A 21,148-nucleotide genomic window follows, 5' to 3' on the forward strand; every position below is an offset into this window, starting at 1 on the left:
TTCTTCTTCTTCTTCTTCTTCTTCTTCTTTTTCTTCTTCTTCTTCTCCTCTGGACTGCACCCACCACTGACATTCTCCACCAGGAGGCAGTGATGGCCACCAACTTGGATGGTTTTAAAAGAGGACTGGGCAAATTCATGGAGGAGAGGGCTACCCATGGCTACTAGCAACAATGGCTATGCTCTACCTCCACAGTTGGAGGCAGAAATGCCAGATGCTGGAAACCACAGGAGGGAGAGAGTGCTCTTGTACTGGACTAGAGGAGCCATTGGCCTGATCCAGCAGGCTCTTCTCAAGCGCCACCCCCTCAAGATTGCCCACAACAGAATGTGGCTTTTGGTCTGAAAAAGGCTCCCCTCTGCTGGACATAGCCAGTGAGAGAGATGTGGCAACAGAACCTGGTTTTTCTTCCCTGCCTCTCAGGATTTGGCAGAGAGGCTTGACAACCTTGTGAACAGCCGACAGACTGCAGAGCATTAAATGCACCCTCCTGCATCTTGGGAATTCCCCAAGGTGGCATGAGCTAAGAGTGTTGCTGAGTAACAGGTGCCCACAGGGACTTTCAAGATGGTCCAGTGTGTATCATGCCGGCTGGCAGGGATCCCAGCTTCCCAAGAGGCTTAGGCATCCATTTGGGCAAACGGCAAAGCAATGGTAGCTATTTCCCTTATCCAGCTCCTATGTTCTCCTTATCTTATGTCTTGGAATTCACCACTTTGATTAAAAAAACAAGCAGAGAGAGGAGGAGTTGGTGACTCTGGTGGTGGGGCAAATCTCCATTTGGTGTCTTCTAGGCCCTTGTTTAGTTATCTTCGTCAACATCCCCTCCAGGCCACCAAAAAGGACTCCCACATTCTCTGAGCCTCTTACCTCTTTATGTAAACACTCGGCTTGGAAGATTTCACTGTCCATCAATATAATTGCTCTCCGCTACCCCCAGCAGAGAGAGTTGGCCCAGAGTGAAGCTGCTACACCTCTTGCCTTGAAGTCAAGAGCAATTTAATTACTTGGCCATTTTTTTCTCTTCCAAACCACTTGGAGGAACCGTTGGGCAGTGGCGAAGGAAGTGGGAGGCAATTAGCAGGGAGCAGATGGGTCTCACGTGTCGAAAGGTCTCTTGAGGTAGAGAGCAGTGTTGGCTCCAAGCCATTTTGCCTCTTTGCTTGAAGGCTGGTGTAGTGTCAGAGCTGGCGAAAGGGGGTTGTAGCAGCAAGGTCACATGAGGTGAGGCAAGATGTCCCCAGAAAATAGGAGTGAGCCTGGTGGAGAACGCAGCCAAAAGGGCATCATTCTCCTCAGACACTGGTTGCTGGTGGATCACAAGAAGAGCCTGCTGGATCAGGCCAATGGCCCATCGAGTCCAGCATCCTGTTCTCACAGTGGCTGACCAGATGCCCCAATGGGAAGCCCGCAACAAGTATTCAGACACAAGAGGATTCTCCCCTCCTGCAGTTTGCATCAAATAGTACTCAGAAGCATTGCTGCCTCCAGTCATGGAGACAGAGCACAGCCATCATGGCTGGTAGCCACCGATATGCTCTATGAATTTGTCCAGTCCTCCTTTAAAGCCATCCAAGTTGGTAACCATCACTTCCTCCTGTAGGAGGGAGTTCCACGGTTTAACTATGCGCTGCGTGAAGAAGTCCTTTCTTTTATCTGTCTTGAACCTTCTGACATTCAGCTTCATCGGATGTCCCCAAGTTCCAGTGCTATGAGAGAGGGAGAAAAACTTTTCTTTATCCACTTCTTCCATGCCACGTATAATTTTAGGAACTTCTGTCATGTCACCTTTTACCCTTTCTCTGAACTAAAAAGTCCTATATGCATGCTGAGCAATGTTTTCCTCCAAACAGGATAGTCACCACATTGTGGAAAGGTCAGAAGGGGTTGGGCATTCCAGCTCCTTTGCTAAGCCCCTTAGGGAATGGACTTAGCTCTACAGTCCCAGGTTCAAACGCAGCTAGGGCTGGGGGAGAATCTCTGAAAAGCCTCTGCAAGTCAGTATGAGCAATACTGAATTGGGTGCACCAGTTGTCTGGCTCTGTATAACACAGCCTCCTGTCTTTGCCTTAAAAGGTAAAGGTACCCCTGACCGTTAGGTCCAGTGGTGGACGACTCTGGAGTTGTGGCTCTCATCTCGCTTTATTGGCCGAGGGAGCCGGCGTCCAGCTTCCGGGTCATGTGGTCGCTTCTGGCGAACCAGAGCAGCACACACAAACGCCGTTTACCTTCCCGACGGAGCGATACCTATTTATCTACTTGCACTTTGACATGCTTTTGAACTGCTAGGTTGGCAGGAGCTGGGACCAAACAACGGGAGCTCACCCTGTCGCTGGGATTCGAACCGCCAACCTTCTGATCGGAAAGCCCTAGGCTCTGTGGTTTAGACCACAGCGCCAATCGCGCTTAGGGCCCAGCAATACAAAAATGGGATTATTAAAGAGGATTGTGCTTGAAAAGCCAGTTGTCTGGAGGCGAGCAAGTACCACTGCAGCAGGTAACACCATTATCATCATCATGATTGATGATGATGTGGTAGTATAGTCCAAACCAGGAATCAAGCATTCAGGTTTGTAGGGATGGAGAGTCCGCTTACATGCAAGACCTAGCCCAGAGTCAGGTGCTTTATACAACCAAGTGGATCTCCATTGGTCCCTGGAGTCACCTGACCTCTGCTAAGCTGCAGTGCACCCCACTGACCATCCACAATGGTGGTGCTAAAGAGCAATGGAGAGCAACCCAAAAGCTTTGCTACTACCGTGGCACTGAAAGTACCAGGAAAAGACCTGCTAGCCTGGGAGGGGAGGTTAATTTGGTCTGCAATCTTTTGCCTACACATGGCAGTAAATCTCTTGGAGCATGGCGGGACTTACCTTTGAGCAAACACGTATAAGGATTTTGCTGCATGGGTGACTTTGCCCAAGGAATTTTATCTTTGTGGATACAAAACATCCTGATCTGCACCTCTTGGGCTAATGTGCAGACCAGAGTTGAGGTACCCAGCAGATTTCATGCTTCTGTTAATTGTCATCGGTAGCTTAAATCTAGCAAAATATGGATTTTGCATGTGTCTTTTGAAAGGGAAACATGCGTTTAAATGCTTTTTTTAAAAAAAACAACAACTACAGGTTTGCATACATATTTTGAGATTTCTGTTGTTTTTCACGGAAGGGAAATGTGCGAGTTGCTCACTTTGTTTTCAAGTGTTTTTATTTAATTTGACCATTTATATGCCACTTAATTGCAGTATGGGAGAAGTAAACAAAATGAAACTAAACATGAGTTAAAACTGTAAAACCAGAATTCAGTTAAAATGCCTGCTGGTATGTGTGTGTGTGTGTGTGTGTGTGTGTGTGTGTGTGTATTCCGTAAGTGCTAGAGGTTCAACAGGGCAAGGGTCCATTTGGCCTCAGCTTGAAGGGGGTGCCATAAAACTGGACCCACAATACTGAATCCAGCACAGCTCCTGGTTGATACGAACCATGCATCCAAGCCATGGGGGACCACTAATTGTGACTCCCCCGAAGACCTCACTGATCAAGCAGTGATATAAAGGATCAAGCGGTCTTTAAGGTATCCTGGACCCAAGTTGTTTGAATGAATAAATACTATACAAGCACCTTGAACCTGGTGTTCTTTCCATCCCGTGTAGGTTGACTCCCACCTTGCATGCAGGAGATTCCAGGTACAATCTCTGCCCAAGACCCTGGAGAAGCCCTCTGAGGCAGAGCAGACAGTTCTGGCAAGTTAGGCCAGTTGGACTGACTTGGACTTTGCCAAAAGTCAGTGGCTAGCCTGGAGATTTTTCTTGCCAGGAGTTTTACCTAAATCTACCTCATTGGTACGTTTAATCCCATTGTCCCTTGGCCTGTCCCCAGAGTATGGAGCCAACAGTGTCCTCTCTCCCTCTGCTCCCACATCCTCCGGATCTTCACCCTGAGATAAATCTGAACTTTTGGGAGCAGCTAACTGCTGCCACCCTCCCGCCTGCCCACCCAGCTCCCCATCACCTGACCATTGCGACACCTGTCTCGCAGCCGCACGGGGGTGGGGTGGGGGCTCTCCTCTTTGCCGTGTTCCGATGCCCACACAATTAATCAGCAGACGCCTCCGGAGCAAACCATCTCCACATTTAGCCGCAATCCGGGAGGAGTAGTGTGTCAGGAGTGGAGGGGGGGGGAGGCAGAATTTACAAAAACAGCATCAGCTGCCAATGCGATGGCTGGCAGAGCAGATTCCTGCTGACTCAGGCTTTGAAGGTACAAACGAGGCTGTTGCGGCAGTGAGAGAGAGGGAAGGGAGGGGGCTGCATCTCTCTTGCCCACGCACTGCCAAATGGATTTCGGCTCGTGTCTCTCTCTCTCTCTCTGCCCATACTCAATAAATAAATAAGTTGCCTGTCTAGAACCTGGAAAGGAATGGGGTAGAAAGAGAACACCTTTCTCTGTTCTTTTTTTGCCCTGCCCTCCCCCCTCCCCAATTGCTCGTCCATCCAGCCGTCTGGCTTATTTCATTTTTTCCACCATGCCTGCTTGCTAGATCCACCGCCCGCGTCTCCTTTACTTTGCCGCTTGCTTTTTTTCTTGACTGCCGGTCTAGAAAAGAAGCGACAACATCTAAGGTAGGTGCGGGTTTTTTTCTCTCTCTCTCTCTTATTCCCTTTGACTTCTGGGGTGACCTCTCTCCCTCCCCTGTTTTGGAAGCTGTCTCCTCCGCCCGCCTCCCCAATTTCCTTTCTTTGCTGCAGGCGACGATTTCTCCTTGAGCTCACTTCTCTCTCCGGCAGATGCAGGGCGACAGGAAGCCGGTGTGTGCCCGGGTGCATTTGCTGGGCTCTTGGGAAATCCTATGCATGTTTCATCAGAAAGAGCGTGTCCCGTTGGGTTCAAGGGAACTTGCTCCCCTGGAAGCATGTATAGAGGGCTGCAGCCTCTGTGGGGCTCCTAGGAAGCAACCAAACAGGCAGAGGAGGCTGGCCTCTTTGAAAGACAAAAGGCAGAACCCAAATAGTGGACTTGGCTTATTTTAGACTCTGGGACTTAATGGATTTGGGGAGGGGGAGGTAGTGGTTTTGCTCTTTAACGTGCTTTCTTTTGCTTTCTCCAAAACATACACTTGTGGGGACACACACACACATTCCCTGGAGTGCCCCCGTAAAGTCCTTCCCCCATGGTACAGTACCGCCAATAGCTGTTATTAACTCCTTCCCCCATTATTTTCTGCAGTCTATGTTCATCAAACCCCACATTCTTTTAGGACCATTGAAGAGGTGGAATGCGGGACCGATGTGCTGCCACAGGCAGAAGAAACCTCTCCTTCGTTGCAGCTCATAGTTTGCGGCCGTGTGTTTCCAGGTTGACCAGCTAATCGGCATAGCCGTTTCCATGGTATCTAGCTAGAAAAACTAGGCTGCCCCTTTTTCTGGTGCAAGGAAAACAAAGTGGATTCTGTTTTGTTTTGTTTTTTTGTGGGGGTTTTTTAAAGGAAGGGGACATTTTAGCACACAGATTCTCCTCTGCCCTTTGTTCTCTCTGCTCTCTTGTGGTTTTCCTCCGGTGCTGCCAAAAGCTGAGGGTGGAAGTGAAGAAAGGACTGGGTTGAAATCAATCGGTGGGGGGAGACGCAGCTGCCTGAACATCACCTGCAGTGCTTCTGGGAGGAGGGTGATCTGTCAGGCACAAGTGTTGCGTCTCTGCCCTGAAATTAATTGCACTTTGAAAGGAAAAGGATAGGATGGGGAACAGCTAGGATTCGGTAACGCAAGGCAGCGGCGAAGGAAACTGCTGAGCAGGGTTGGTGGCCCTGATTGCGGACGGGCAGCGGACGTCACAGTGCACCACTTTGAGAGAGGTTGCTGGCAAAGCGCTCGGTGGGACCAGTTTAGGGTGCAGGCAGGGCAGTGGGGAGCTGCGGGGGGTGACTGCGCCAACAAAAACAGGAAAAGAGCAATTTCCAGTTTTGGACTGTGGAATTTGCATGTTGCCATAGATCTGCTAAGGTCTGCCTGTTTATTTCAGTACCCAATTTTAGTTTTGAGCGCTGTTGGCTGTTTTAATCACAGCACAATATGAAAGATAGGAAACTCCTTTCTACAGCATAAAAGCAGTCCTCTGTCTAGCTTAGTACTGGCTGCACGGACAGGCAGTGGCTCACCAGGTTTTCGGATGGGGCTTTCCCGGCTCTACCTAGAGCTGTCAGGAACTCAACCTGGGACTTTCTAAATTCTGTGTGGTGGGTGGTGTGTATCCCTTTGTTTGCTTTTTGCTAACTGGAGGGGTTCTGAAAAGGGGGATAGAGGAGGCTACTAGATATACCAGTGCTCCGTGTGAACTTCCTTCTGTAAGCTGCAGTTGTTGCCAACACTCTGGCCACAGTCAAGGAGCGATGACTTCCTGATGTGCCCATGGGGAGAAAGCAGCTTTTCTTCCCACTTATTAAAATTCATGCTTCTGTAATTCCCAGCTTCTGCTAGATATTTTTGGCATGGCTTGACGTCCCGCCATTTCTCAGCTCAGAGAAAATGAGTTTGCGATGGAACATCGGTGCATGCAAGAGAAATTTCTGCCTAGTGACATTTCAATTACACAGTTAGCCTCTTAGCCGGGAGGATGGGATAATTCTGTTGGGTACCAGTAGAAAGACAACAATTTCCCCACCAGCCCTCTAATATTCAAGAGCAAAAGCAACCGTGAGGATAAAATAAAGAGCTGTAGGGAGGAGAGGGTGTCCTAATTATTCAATGGCATTTTAGAGACATGAAGAAAGTGAACATAACATAAAAAGAGCTTACTGGATCAGGCCAATGGCCCATCTAGTCCAGCATCCTGTTCTCACACTGGCCAACCAGTTGCCCCCAGTGGGAAACCCATAAGCAGGATTCAAGCTCAAGAGCCCTCTCCCCTCCTGTGGTTTCTAGCAACTGGTATTCAGAAGCACTGCTGCCTCCAGCTGTGTAGGCAGAGCATAGCCATCATGGCTACTACTGTCCACCATCCAATTGGGTGACCATCACTGCCTCCTGTGGCAGTGAGTTCCATAGTTTAAACTAGGTACTGCATGGAGAAGGATTTAATTTTGTCTGTCTTGAATCTTCCAACATTCAGGTCCACAAGTTCTAGTGTTATGAATGAGGGAGGAAAACCTTGTGTCTGTCCGCTTTCTCCATGCCAGGCGTAATTCTATAAACTTCCAACATGTATCCTCTCTGCCTTATCTTTTCTATAAACTAATGGGTGTGGGTGTGAGTGTCTTCTAGCAACTCTAACCACCATTAAGAAACTACACTTCCCATGATTCTTCAGCGGAAGCCGTAGTTTTTTCAAGTGGTGGGATATTGCTTTCAATATACAGTGGTACCTCGGGTTACAGACGCTTCAGGTTACAGACTCTGCTAACCCAGAAATAGTACCTTGGGTTAAGAACTTTGCTTCAGGATGAGAACAGAAATCGTGCAGTGGCAGCGGGAGGCCCCATTAGCTAAAGTGGTGTTTCAGGTTAAGAACAGTTTCAGGTTGGGAATGGACCTCCAGAACGAATTGAGTTCTTAACCCGAGGTACCACTGTATAGGGCAAATGGGGCCAAAGTTTATGCTACCGCTGAGCTGAAATCTTTACCCTGTCTTTTGTGGCATGACAGCACCCTAGAGATCTATCATGCCCCTCCTTCTCTTCTCCAGGAAAGATTAACATGCCCAGCTCTTTCACACGACTAATGAGCAGCAGTGGTGTAAAAAGGCATCTCCCCTGCTAGGGATCTTCAGGGAACGAATTGCAAAATAAAGCTGCCAATATATTAAAGCAGTTTTACAAATCTATAGTGTGACTGCCTTTGGACTACTGCGCACAGCTCTGGTCACGTCACTCAAAAAGGGTATTGTAGATTTGGAAAAGGTTCAGAGAAAGGCAACCAAAATGATATAGGGAGCGGGAAGAGAGCATAACCGTAGAATTGTAGAGTTGGAAGGGACCCTGGGGGTCATTTAGTCCAACTCCCTGTAACTGAGGAATCTGAACTAAAGTAGAAGTTTGTAGAACTTTGCATGGCATAGATAAAATGGAAGATTCAGGGCACATAAAAAGAAAGGCCTTCGCACAGTGCAGAGTTCATCTATGGAACTCACTGCCACAGGAAGCAATGGTGGCCACCAACTTGGATGGCTTTTCTAAAATTTGGTTTTTAAATTCAAGTAACAAAACATGCCCATACAAGGAAAACAGAGCTTCATGGTTGTGCACAAAAGAAAGAAAACTCGATTGGCTTTAAAAAAAGAGGATTGAACAAATTCCTTGAGGAGAGGGCTATCCATGGCTATTAGCCATGATGGTTATGTTCTGCCTCCACTGTCAGAGGCAACAATGCTTCTGAATACCAGTTGCTGGAAACTGCAAGAGAGGAAAGGGCTCTTGTGCTTGGGCCCTTCTTGCAGGTTTCCCACTGGGGCTTCTGGTTCGCCACTTTGAGAACAGGATGCTGGGCCATTGACCTGATCCATCGGCTCCATTCTGATCCATTCTGATTTTCTTATCCCCCCCCCATCCTGCCTGACCAACTAACCACCCCCCAATCCCCACTCAAAGAACATGCAGTACAGTGGTACCTCGGGTTAAGAACTTAATTCGTTCTGGAGGCCCGTTCTTAACCTGAAACTGTTCTTAACCTGAGTTACCACTTTAGCTAATGGGGCCTCCCGCTGCTGCTGTGCCGCTACCACGCAATTTCTGTTCTCATCCTGAAGCAAAGGTACTATTTCTGGGTTAGCGGAGTCTGTAACCTGAAGTGTCTGTAACCTGAAGCGTCTGTAACCCGAGGTACCACTGTATATTGTCAATATCTTTCTTAAAATACAGTGCCCAGAGCTGGGCACAGCCCTCCAGATTACAGCCTGACTAGCACGGAACAGAGTGGAATTATTACTCCTTGTGAGCTGGACACTCTGCTTCTGTTAATGCAGCGAAGATTGCATTAGCTTGTTTAGCAGCAGCATCACACTGCTGGCTCCTGTTCAGCTGGCAAAGAAAAGATTCTAATACCTTTGTTAAGTTTCCTCCCGTGAGCGAGGAATTGCATTAAGTATTCACATCCTGTGTAGGAGGTAAACCCCAAAAAAGTTTGGATGGCGTTGAATTGGACGCTGACTTATCTTCATGCCAGCCTCCTCCCCGCTAGGGTCAGAATATTAAAATGGCTAGCAGTGAGCATGCTTTTGTCTCCATATTTGTTGCCTTAGGAAACTCTGCTGGGATAGGACCTTTGGCAGAAGGAATCAGGCTTCATTTCTATGCAAGCTACTGAATCTTAGAGGCGGTTAAGGTTTGGGACAGGGGCAAGACCCATGCAGAGGCAGGAGGACAGCTGGATACATTTACCCAGGGCTAAGCCAGCTGGGGGGAGGTGGGCGCCAGCAGGGGCCTGCCAGAATTACGCTGCCATGCCAGGAACGCCCCATGCCAGCTGACCAGGGACTCCTGCCCCAAGCCTCATACAAGCTCTGCGTGGGCCTGGGCAGGGGTCTCCCCCAAAGTCCCTAACTCATCCCTTCCCACCACTCGCTGCTCCCTTGGACAGAAGATGGTATGGGTGAGTACCTGTTTCTCTCTTGAAAAGTACCCAAACAACATCCCAATCTCTGCCAAGCAGGGTTTGTGCTCGTTTGAAGAATTGAAGACACAGCGGAGGCTGTTGTAGCTTTAAGGAAATATGATTTAGTCACCTATTTACACCTGAATTTAGATGGAGGGAGTCCAGATCTTACAGCATGGCGATCTTGTTCTCCACAGCAGAGCAGCACTGGAGTCCAAGGCATCTCCAAGTTTCGGGCTGGGAAAGAACTTTTAGCAGTCAAGAGTAGATCAAATAGACTGATATTAGACAGCTTCATAGTGTTTTAAGTTTTGGAGGGTCAGTCTGGATAGTGCCCGTGGGTCCCTTCCAAACCTGTGACCCTGCGTAGGTGAGAGTGGAATCTATAAGAGCCAACCAGACCCTGTCCAGTTCAGTACTGTCATTTACGTTAGAAAGATGTTGAAGAGTTGACATTTTCATCCCCAAAAGGTTTTTGATTTGAGTTTCTACTGAAATAAGGCTGCATTTTAATGTTCTATTCTAATCTTGTTTTTAAGTTGTATTTTAATCAATTGTTTTATACCTGGTGTTAGCCGCCCTGAGCCCGGTCTTGGCTGGGGAGGGCGGGGTATAAATAAAACAACTTCTTCTTCCTCCTCCTCCTCTTCTTCTTCTTATTATATCTGTTGCCATAGAGATAATTGGGGGGTAACTCTCCCCACCTAATGGGAAGTGACATCACCTCATAAGGTGAAGAACAATTGCCAGATGTTCCGTATGTGATTTTTGGTTGATTTTGGAAGATGGAGGGCAGGCCTTGCTCTGTACTGAACCCAAAGAACTGTGACTTGGTGCTTCTCTGAAAACTGAATGAGGAAGCAAAGTTGGTTGGAAATATTAAAGCTGTGAGCCCCTCCCTCCAATGCTCGGCTTCTGTATATGTGCAGATAAAACCATTCATACTAAAGACACCACAGTCTCCGCCAACCTTCATTCCAAGAAACACTTGCCACTTGGAGATTGCGGTTTGTGCAACAATATGTCCCTATCCTGGAGTGAACTCAGGGAGAACACTGTCTCTGTGAGCCTCTTTTTCCATGACGCCTTTCAACCCAGAGCGTCTTCGACGCTCCCTCTCCTTGGCCTAAAGACCCCTCTCTCTGAGGGAGCTGTAGCCGTGCTGGATTTCCTTGGCAGAAGCTTTTAACCTGATGAAACTGAAGCTGGCCGTAATGGCCTTAAAATCAGGATGCTGAGAAACTTGAAGCTCCCAGGTCAGCAGGGGCAAACTTTACCCACCATTCATACTTAATGTGCAGGGAACTAATGACTGGTTGTAAACTGCTTGGATTCCTCCCCCCCCCCCCCCTTTTATGAACAGTGGTATCTAATTATTTTCATAAATAAATAATAAACACAGGCCCTCCAAGTGTCCCTATTTTCCAGGGACAGTCCTGGATTTACAGAAGCTGTCCTGGTTTCTGATTTGATCCTGGATAGTCCCGCTTTTCCTTAGGACGTCCCTATTTTCATCAGAGAAAGCTTGGAGGGTTGGAATTACGCGACCCCCAAGCCAAGGAGATAAGTAACTATCCAACCTTTAGAAGACACCTGAAGGCAGCCCTGTGTAGTTTTATTATGTTTTTATATATGTCGAATGGGCAGGGTATACAGTAAATAATAATGAGAAAATAAATTTGTTTGGGGGGGTTATTAGCTTGTTTTTGTTTTTATTTATATTATATATTTTGTGTTTTTATGTTGTGATTTTATGTTGTGAACCGCCCCAAGACCTGCGGAGATACAGTAGTATACAAATATGAATTATAACAATAATACTAGTATAATAGTGTTCGAAAATGAGCAGGGGCCAGATAAAATTTGGGTGAAATTCTCATGGACAGTGTGTGTGTGTTTTTGTGTAGATACAGCGTGGTTTACTTTCCAGGTGGCAAAGCAAGTGGTATTCAGAAGCATTGCAACCTCCAACCATAGAGGCAGAACATAGCCATTGTAGAGACTAGTCATTGACTTTATCCAGTCCTCTTTTTAAGCCATCCACGTTGGTGGCCATCTCTGTGCCATAGTTTTAATATGCACTGCGCGAAGAAGTCCTTTCTTTGACCCGTCCTGAAACTTCCAACAGGTTCTGCTCTGCCTCCACAGTTGGAGGCCGCAATGCTTCTAAATACCAGTTGCTGGAAACCACAGGAGGGGAGAGGAGTCTTGTGTTCGAACCCTGCTTGTGGGCTTCCTCCAGGCATCTGGTCAGCCACTGTGAGAACAGGAGGCTGGACTAGATGGGCCCTTGGCCTGATCCAGCAAACTCTCCTTGCATTCTTAAAAGGTCCCCTGTGCGGTTTACCCATAAGCACATCTGGAGGGGCCACACTTCATAGTGTTAAGTTTTGTTTGTATCAAACTTAACACTATGAAGTGTGGCCCCTCCAGATGTGTTTTTTTTGGGGGGGGATATATTCTGCCACCAAGGGATGCGGGTGGTGCTGTGGGTTAAACCACAGAGCCTAGAACTTGCCGATCAGAAGGTCCGCGGTTCGTATCCCTGCGACGGGGTGAGCTCCCGTTGCTCTGTCCCAGCTCCTGCCAATCTAGCAGTTCAAAAGCACGTCAAAGTGCAAGTACATAAATAGGTACCGCTCCGGCGGGAAGGTAAACGGCGTTTCTGTGCACTGCTCTGGTTCGCCAGAAGCGGCTTAGACATGCTGGCCACATGACCCGGAAGCTGTACGCTGGCTCCCTCGGCCAGTAAAGCGAGATGAGAGCCGCAATCCCAGAGTCGGTCACGACTGGACCTAATGGTCAGGGGTCCCTTTACCTTTACTATATTCTGCCACCGTTCATGAATGCAGTACTAGCAGTAGGTTTATACTGGACCAACCACACATCATTCTTCTTCTTCTTCTTCTTCTTTGCTTTTTTTTATTGGTTTTCACATATTGCATTACAATACAGGAATGGTGTTGGCACAGGAAATGGTGCTGGCTTTGGGACGTCATTCTTCTTTAATAGTTGCTCTGTGATGCTGCCCCGCTGTAAGTGCATTATTGTGTCATCTCAAAGGGCACCTCTCGTCCTGCACAACTAAATTCAGGCCAATAAACGAAGCAGAGCATTCATGCTGTAAAAAAAAAAAATGTTACAGGATTTTGACAGGGTGGTATACGGTGTTCAGTGATTGGAAATGGAGCAGCGTTTTTGCCCTAGTACTTTTAACGGGTGCAAATGGTCTCGAAAGCAGGATACCATCATGAGCGCGCAATAAAAAAGGAAGCCTGTAAAAGAAAAAGAAATCTTTCAATGTTATAAAAACAGTACTTAGAATGAAACTAGAATGACTCATCCTACTGAGTTGGAGTTTCAATGTGTGAAGGAGCCTCTGAAAGTGCAGAATTTGGAAGCTGCTGCTCAGTCATCTATTGCATACTCATGTGCCTCCTATAAGCCACTAGCAGAGCCAGGCGGTTTTGCTGCTGGGGGCTGCACCCCAAGTATATGAAACCCAAGACCAGCCAAGTTATTTGGACCCCTGAGACAAAGTATAATCATAATCCCGCATTGTAGTCCACACTTACGCCCATATTACAGGTTTGAGGATTCTTCTGAGATAGAGTAGAATAATAGAACCGTAGAATTGCCGTGTAGGGTGGAACCTCCAAGGTTCATCTAGTCCCACCCTCTGCAATGCAGGAATCACAGCTAAAGAATCCCGGACAGATGTCCATCCAACCTCTGTTTAACAGCCTCCAGTGAAGGATGGCAAACAACTCTTGCCATCAGAAAGTGCCTCCTAATGTTTAGCCGTAATCTCCTTCTTTTGTAATTTGAATCCACCGGTTCGGGACGTACCCTCCAGAGCAGTGGAAAACAATCTTCCTTGTGACAGCCTTTCTGATATTTGAAGGTGGCCATCATATCTCCTCTCTGTCTTCTCTTCTCCAGGCTGAACATTCCCAGCTCCCTCAACCATTCCTCACAGGCCTTAGCTTCCAGACCCTTGATCATTCTGGTCACCCTCCTCTGCACACGTTCCAGTTTACAACAGAATCACTTACGATGGCCTTGCAATGTAGTCTGCTGTTCATATTGCAGCTCAAAAGTGGGGCCAAGGCTGCTTTAGATTCCCTCTCTGGGTTGCAGCATTAAATTGCCCAGCGCCCTTCAGGTGGGTCAAATCAAGCACTAGGTCACGATGCACAAGCCTCATGCTCTGTTGACTTGCGCGTAGACTGGTTACTCTTATATTCAAAAATTTCTTTCTAAAAAAGGCACCCATGTAGTTATCCCCTAGTCAGTTCAGTTATACTACACTGAAGTGCTTGTTTTGTGTGTGTATGTGTTTGCCTATAATGTCCTAACATCCCAGTTACTTGCAATTCATTTGCATTTCAGAGTCCAGTTTCCAATAAGGCAGTCTCATCATCATTCCTTTCCTTTTCACCTGCTGCCTGGTTAATGATAATGTGTGTGTGTGTGTGTGTATACACACACACACATATATATATATATATATACACACACATATATATATACATACACACATATACACATATGTATATACATACACACACACACACACATATATATATATATATACACACACACACACACACATATATATATATACACACACACACACACATATATATATATATATACATACACACATATATATATACATAAACACATATACACATGTATATACATATATATATATATATATATATATATATACGCGCACACACACACACACACACACACATTTGTTTACATGTTGTTGATTGACAGTGGGTTATTATTATACCCTGATCAATCTGCTGTCAGTTCAATTCCTGCTTGGTGGTTGATTTTCGTAAACCGTGTGGCTTTAACCCATATCGTAACATGATACGTAGGTGCTGTTGGTCTGATACCACTTGTGTCTCCAGTTGATTTTAAAGGGGCATGTTAGTAGCTAGGGGCATGGGTAGTGGCCTCCTTGGGGGGACCATGCTTTCAGAAGATTTAGGAGCACGGTCACCCTCCAGAGGGAAATCCCAACCCTTCCTGGAGATGCCAGGGATTGAGACCGGGGCCTTCTGCATGCCAAGCACCTGCTCTCCCACTAAGCTGTGGTCCTTCTTTTAAGTTCACCTAGGTTCTAAATCAGTACTGTATACACTAACGGCCAAGGTTTCAGAGAAGTGCCTTTGTCAGCCATACTTGGAGATGCAAAGGATTGAACCTGGGACCTTCTGCATGCAAAGCGTAAGACGAGCCTGCTGGATCAGGCCAAAGGGGGCCCATCTAGTCCATTATCGTCTTCTCACAGTGGCCAACCAGATGGCAAACGGGATTTGAGCTCAAGAGCACTCTCTCCTCCTGAGGTTTCTAGCAACTGGTATTTGTAAGCATCGCTGCCTCTGACCATGGAGGCAGAGCATAGCCATTGTGGTTAGCAGCCATGGATAATAGCCCTCTCCCTCATGAATATGTCTAGCCCTCTTTTACAGCCGTCCAAGTAGGTGGTCATCCTAGCTTCCTGTGGCAGTGAGTTCCACAGTTTAACTCTGTGCTATGTGATGAAGTCCTTTCTTTTATCTGTCCTGAACCTTCCAATGCTCGGCTTCATTGTACGTCCACAAGTTTCAATGTTATGAGAGTGGGTGAAAAACTGCCCTTCCTCCAATTTCAACCAAGTGTGGCCACACCATAGATCTGCAAAACAGCATTATCTGCCACTGGGCTGCCACATCCTTTTCTCCTGCTTGGCTTTCTGGAACCTCTCAATCCCAGAAAAAAGCACTTCCTTTTCACAGCTGCAGAAAAATTGGGTGGTTAGCTAATTCTCCTGCCTCTGTATTATGACGGCTGCAAGCTTAGCTGCACGATTTCTTTTTTCGTTTCAAAGACTCTGCTTATTCATGCTAAATATTGGGCTTGTTGGGGAGCTCCTTCCTTTCCATTTCTGCCCCCATCCTCTTCCCCTAACAGTATGTTTGGAAAGTAAAATGTAATGCAATAAAACATCACGCCCGATCCAAATAAATAATCCTTCTGGTGTGAGCCAGGAATCTCACCTCTACCACCGACTCACTGGGTAGGTTTAGAGAAGCCACTATTCTCTTATCCGTTCAACTTCCATGCAAGAATTGAATCATGCTGGCCTACCTTTTGAGGCCGTTGTGAAGCTTGCAGAGATAATGTATGTTAAGTGTTTGGGAGTATTATTATTATTATATTAAAAAAAACTACTTCTAGCGACCCATCATCTCCCCTGGGGACAAAACAGCAAAAGTGGTTTCTCAGGGGCAGGTAACCGAAAATCATCATCATTATGTATTTAAATAATATTGTATTTACCGTTTACCAGAAAGTCTCAAGGAGGTTGGAGAATATAAAAACAGAGTTGGAACAGCAGAAGGGGTGATGTCCCTGGCAATACAAAAAAAAAAGGCATTCAGCAGTATATACATTAAGTAATTCAAAATAATTGGAGAGGGAGGGTGTTGTCACCATAGATGCCGTGTATAAATTTGCTTGCAGAAATTCGAAGCTGTGCGTTGCTGCTGCTAAAGATTGGCTTGCAGACCCGTTTTTCGTTTTCTCTGAGCTACATGAGCCGGTGAAGAAGACGCGAGGTTTTTTTGTTTTGTTTTGTTTTTGCTTTTGTCCTGTGATCTCACCTTGGCTCAACCCAGGGTCCTTGAAGCTGCAGGAGGCAGGAGCCTCTCTCCGCCTGTCACCCAACCCCTTTGCTCAGGGTTCTGCTTTCTGTCCTCGTTTCAGCAATGTCTTATTTTAGAGGCAGAGGCTCCTGGCTGTCTCGGGAGGAGAGAGCAGGGAGAATTTGTGATGAGCGGAGAACACAATTCCAACAGGCCAGGAGGGAGGCCCAGTTTTGGAGGGCGGCAAGGTCCAGGGTCCGCTGGCACTCAACATCCAAACATTCCTGGTTGAAGCCAATGGCCCATCAAGTCCAGCAGCCAATGATAGCCCCATCCTCCTCCATAAATTTCCCCAATCCTCTTTTAAAACCACCTGAGTTGGTGCCAATCACTGCCTCCTGCAGGAGGGAGTTCCATAGCTGAACTCTATGCTTTATGTCTCCTCTTACTTTTCTTTTCTCTAAACCAGCCTTTCTCAACCTGTGGGTCCCCAGATGTTGTTGAACTACAACTCCCATCACCCCTAGCTAGCAAGGTCAGGGCTCAGGGATGATGGGAGTTGTAGTCCAACAACATCTGGGGACCTAAACAAAAAAGTATTATTATTATATTAAAAAAAACTACTTCTAGCGACCCATCATCTCCCCTGGGGACAAAACAGCAAAAGTGGTTTCTTAGGGGCAGGTAGAGTTGGAAAAAGGTTCAGTAAAGGGCAACCAAAATGATGGAGGGGATGGATTGAGGCACCTATAGGGAAAGGCTACAGCATTTAGGGCGGGCATAGGCAAACTCGGCCCTCCAGATGTTTTTGGGACTACAACTCCCATCACCCCTAGCTAACAGGACCAATGGTCAGGGATGATGGGAGTTGTAGTCCCAAAGCTGGAGGGCCAAGTTTGCCTATGCCCGCCCTAAATGCTGTAGCCTTTCCCTATACGTGCCTCAATCCATCCCCTCCATCATTTTGGTTGCCCTTTACTGAACCTTTTTCCAACTCTACAATATCCTTATTGGGCCTTTGTGTCAGCTAAAAAGAAAGCCCGCTTAAGTCAGACAGGGTGCAATACCTCCTTCAGCCAGCCACCTCGATGGCGCTCAAGAGCAGTTAAGGGACCAACAGCTCCCTCTTGTGGTGATATGGCAGGTGAAGCACTCGAGTCCAGCCACCAGATTTCCTGATTTGATATTCCTGGCACCTTAAATCTGTTACAATCCTTAAATGGTTTTCTGCTTTAATTCTTTTCCCTGACATGCCTCCACCCACCCACACAACCACCCACCTCTTTCATGCTTTTCATACTGCTGCTTGCCTGCTTAATTTATTCTCAATTGCTGCGCTGTTTTTAGCAATAACGGGGAATTGAGTTACGTGGTGGGTTTTTGAAGGTTCTTTTTAAATGGAAACATTTGTACAGAATGAGGGCTTGCAAAATCTGAACGAAAAAGGGAACAAACACAGAAAGAGATGCGTCGACCGCTGATTGCTAAATCAGCATTGGTGTATGTGCAACCAGGAATGAAAAATAAAATAAAACAAAAACAAGCAAGGTCTTCTTTTAAGTGAAGCTGGATCTTGTAGAATATCTATTTCCTAAACTGATAATTATTATATTTTTAAGTGACAAACAGCCTTTCAATGTCGCTAGTCCTCCTCGTGATCTACACAGATGGTTCTGGCACAACTTCCCCACTTCGTCCGCTGGGCTAAATTAACCATAAAGTTAAGTAATTAGCAGCCGGAATCTCCTGTTGAACGAAACTGCCTATAGCTTTGCACTTTTCTGCAAGTCACTGTGGCTGTTACGTAGATGGAGGCGTTAGAATTATGAAAAAAATCTTGCTTCAGACTGCCAGAAGAGTGTATGCAAGCAATGGCTTTTGTGCCATTCTTCCATATAAACAAAAAAAACCTTGCATGTAGAAACCTAGCACTTCTGGGAGAAAGCCGTAGTGTTACTCTTGCCTTGAGGCACTGGCTTTTGATATGCAGGGAGTTTATTTGCTTGTTTTTGTCCTGAACCACAGGATACCTGACAGCTGGTCTCACGGGTGTGCACGGCTCCACAACAGATGCTAGCATGTAGTCTGGAAGGCTAACAGCTCTAAAGTCCAGTGAGACCAGGTTCCTGCCTCTGCAGCTGATCCAAGGGACAGGGCGCATGGAGATTAGTCCCTCACAAGCACAGTCCTGAAGAGCTCCCTGGACCATCCAAGCCATGGTCCAACCAACGTGGGACGTTGAACAGACACAGCAACTCAGCTCTGTTTCCCTTGTGTACTTTGCCTGCTGATGGCAGCATCTGGGCTTGACGAGGCAGGTGACCCTCACCTGTCCTGAGCCTACTGCAGCTGAGGAATCACACCCTTCCTCCCAGAGCTAGCAAGCCCCACCTGACCATCCAGGGAGCTGGGCTGGGTGCCTTTGCCTGCCTCAGCCTCCTGGAGCACCCCTCCTACTGCTCCCTATGCCTCAGAGCCCGCCGTGTTTGGGGAGAAAGGAGCTCCTCTGGCTCAGGTGTTGGGTCCTGCTGCTCCGGTTCCTGTGCACTGACCCCCATCCCCTCTCCATTCTCCATTACCCCATGAGTACTTCCTACACCAACCTCTCCTTCTACATCCCCAGCTTGTCCCAGTCACAGCTACACTCCTCATTGGGATCCTCTTTCTCCTCCCTGCCAGTTCAAGACAGTTTTATGCAGTGGATCTTAGGGTGAAAGTGAGACCTGTTTTGTGTGTAGCACCCATCTCCGTGAGGAGGACGACAGCCTGGAAGCAAGGGGAAGATAATGACGATCCTTGGCCTCTGTTGTGTAAGTTGATGGGCTGGTATACGCATTGCCTAACTCTGTTCTTCCTCTCTCTTTCTCTTCCCTGCTTCCTTTAGTGGGTGTTGAAAAAACGTGAACTGGAACCGGGAGGCTGGGCTCCATGTATCCGGAATCCACCACGGACTCTCCGGCTAGATTCTCGAACAGGCAGACGGGCTCCCCAGGCATGATCTACAGGTGAGCTTCAGGGCTAGATAAAGGCAATGGGGAAGCCACAGTTTTGTAGGATAGGGCATGGTACTGAATGCAGATTCTATCAGTTTTCTGATGGTTTCCACTTCGTTTTTTTGGGGGGAGGTGTCAAGTTTCTAGCCCATATGAACAGTGTGTGATTGCTGTTTTCTGAAATCTCAGAGGTTGCAGGGGAGGCTGAGTAAGGTCTTCGATGTGTTGGAAAAAAAGGGCCCCTTTCCGCCTCTCCATGAGTAAAGTTTGGATTCCTCGGGTGCATCGTTTTATATTTAGTGTGGAATGAATGTGACCCTGCTGTAGATTGTAACCCCAGTGCTAAGTACTCCAATGCAAAAGTCAATAATAGCTTCTTCTTTTAACTCAGAAACTAGGCACATTATGAGTGTCAGTATATGCTTCCCCGCAAGTTCAGAAAGATGGTCAAAACTACCTCTGGGTCTAAAGATACAATACCTAGAGCTTTCTTCTTCTTCTTCTTTTAAATAACCTTAAGAACTGTAATCCAAAATGTTGTCATCCCAGAACAAGGACACCATATATGTAGAAAAATCTCCATTGGTTCTTAATGTCATTCCATTGATTTCAGAACTTCTCCCCATCAAAGTTAGCAACCCAGCTCTAATCCTGACAGTCATTTGCCCCTGGATGTGAATTAAGGGCAGCTTTCTCTTTCATCATAGTTGGATATTAAATAATGCCTCTGCCAAATGTTGACACAAATCGTAGGCTATTGGTCCACAAGATCCTTCAGTTCGAACAAAATTGCTTCAGTAAATGTGCACTGAATCATCTTGGATGGCATGCAAACTTTTGAGTAACATAGGGCCGTAGGTCAGTGGGATTGTTGAGCCCTTGCAAACCATGATTTGCAAACTGGGAACCAGACTTGGAAATGTATTGTTAGAAGTTTAGAGGTAGGGGCAGTGTGGATGATACCTATGGATCCCTTCCAAAGCTGTGATCCTGTTACTGTGCCGTTAGAATCTACAAGAGGAAGCTGGTGACCCAGTCCAATCGGTTCCTTTGTTAAGGTAATAGCCTTGGTTGGCCGGTTAAGTACTTCCATTTACATGTCCAAAGAGGTTGCCATAGAGACAAACAGGTGGGCCTTTTTCCACATCACCTGGCTGGATGTCCCATCATCCTAGGATTGGGAACAAGAGACCAAGGTGGGAGGGAGGTGCTTGGCTGATGCTGGACACAGAGGCATGTCTTCTTCTGTGGTGGCGCCAAAGCTGTGGCTTGGGGCTTCCCTGGAAACCGAACGGGGAAGCAGGGTTCCCCTGTGGAAGCTCTTGTATCTCAGTTGCCCTGTTTTTGACTCCACTTCTTTCTGTACTTACCACCTGAGATTGCCGGTGGAGGGAGTGGTCATTATAGACAGAGGTCAAGCTTCCAGCAACTTCAGGAAGCTGAAAGTGCTGTTTACTGTCTGAAATGTTGACAGGGTTTCTGAATACTTCTGGCAGAAGTGAAAGGTGGTGCTAAAGGGATTCCCCTGCATCCTGCAATCTTTTGTAGACTTTGGGATCTATTCCCCGCCCTTCCTTTGTTCAATTCCACTCCACATAAGAAGAAGAAGAAGAGAAGAGTTTGGATTTGATATCCCGCCTTTCACTCCCCTTCAGGAGTCTCAAAGCGGCTAGCATTCTCCTTTCCCTTCCTCCCCCACAACAAACACTCTGTGAGGTGAGTGGGGCTGAGAGACTTCAGAGAAGTGTGACTGGCCCAAGGTCACCCAGCAGCTGCATGTGGAGGAGTGGAGACGCGAACCCGGTTCCCCAGATTACGAGACTACCACTCTTAACCACTACACCACACTGGCTCTCCATAAGAGGACCAAGTGTGTGTTGGGGGCAATGCAACATACCAGAATATTTAAAGGGTGGAGCATCCTTAAA

The 21,148-nt window shown here is 47.0% G+C and overlaps 1 protein-coding gene across 6 annotated transcripts in view; it reads left to right on the forward strand.

Moving 5' to 3' along the window:
• Positions 1–21,148, forward strand: part of KCNAB2 (potassium voltage-gated channel subfamily A regulatory beta subunit 2) — a 106,873-nt gene that overhangs the window by 14,876 nt on the left and 70,849 nt on the right. For 4 of the 6 annotated variants that reach the window (XM_081017183.1, XM_081017187.1, XM_081017186.1 and 1 more), the window contains exon 2: positions 19,112–19,232. In XM_081017183.1, the coding sequence (XP_080873309.1) occupies positions 19,156–19,232 (77 nt within the window). In that variant the 5' untranslated portion in view covers positions 19,112–19,155. Of the gene's footprint in view, positions 1–4,086; positions 4,260–4,289; positions 4,622–19,111; positions 19,233–21,148 lie in introns of those variants that run through there. The other 2 variants (XM_081017185.1, XM_081017184.1) reach the window with 2 other exon arrangements.

This window comes from Podarcis pityusensis, assembly GCF_964106645.2.
Source record: "Podarcis pityusensis genome assembly, chromosome: 8".
Lineage (NCBI taxonomy): Eukaryota > Metazoa > Chordata > Lepidosauria > Squamata > Lacertidae > Podarcis > Podarcis pityusensis.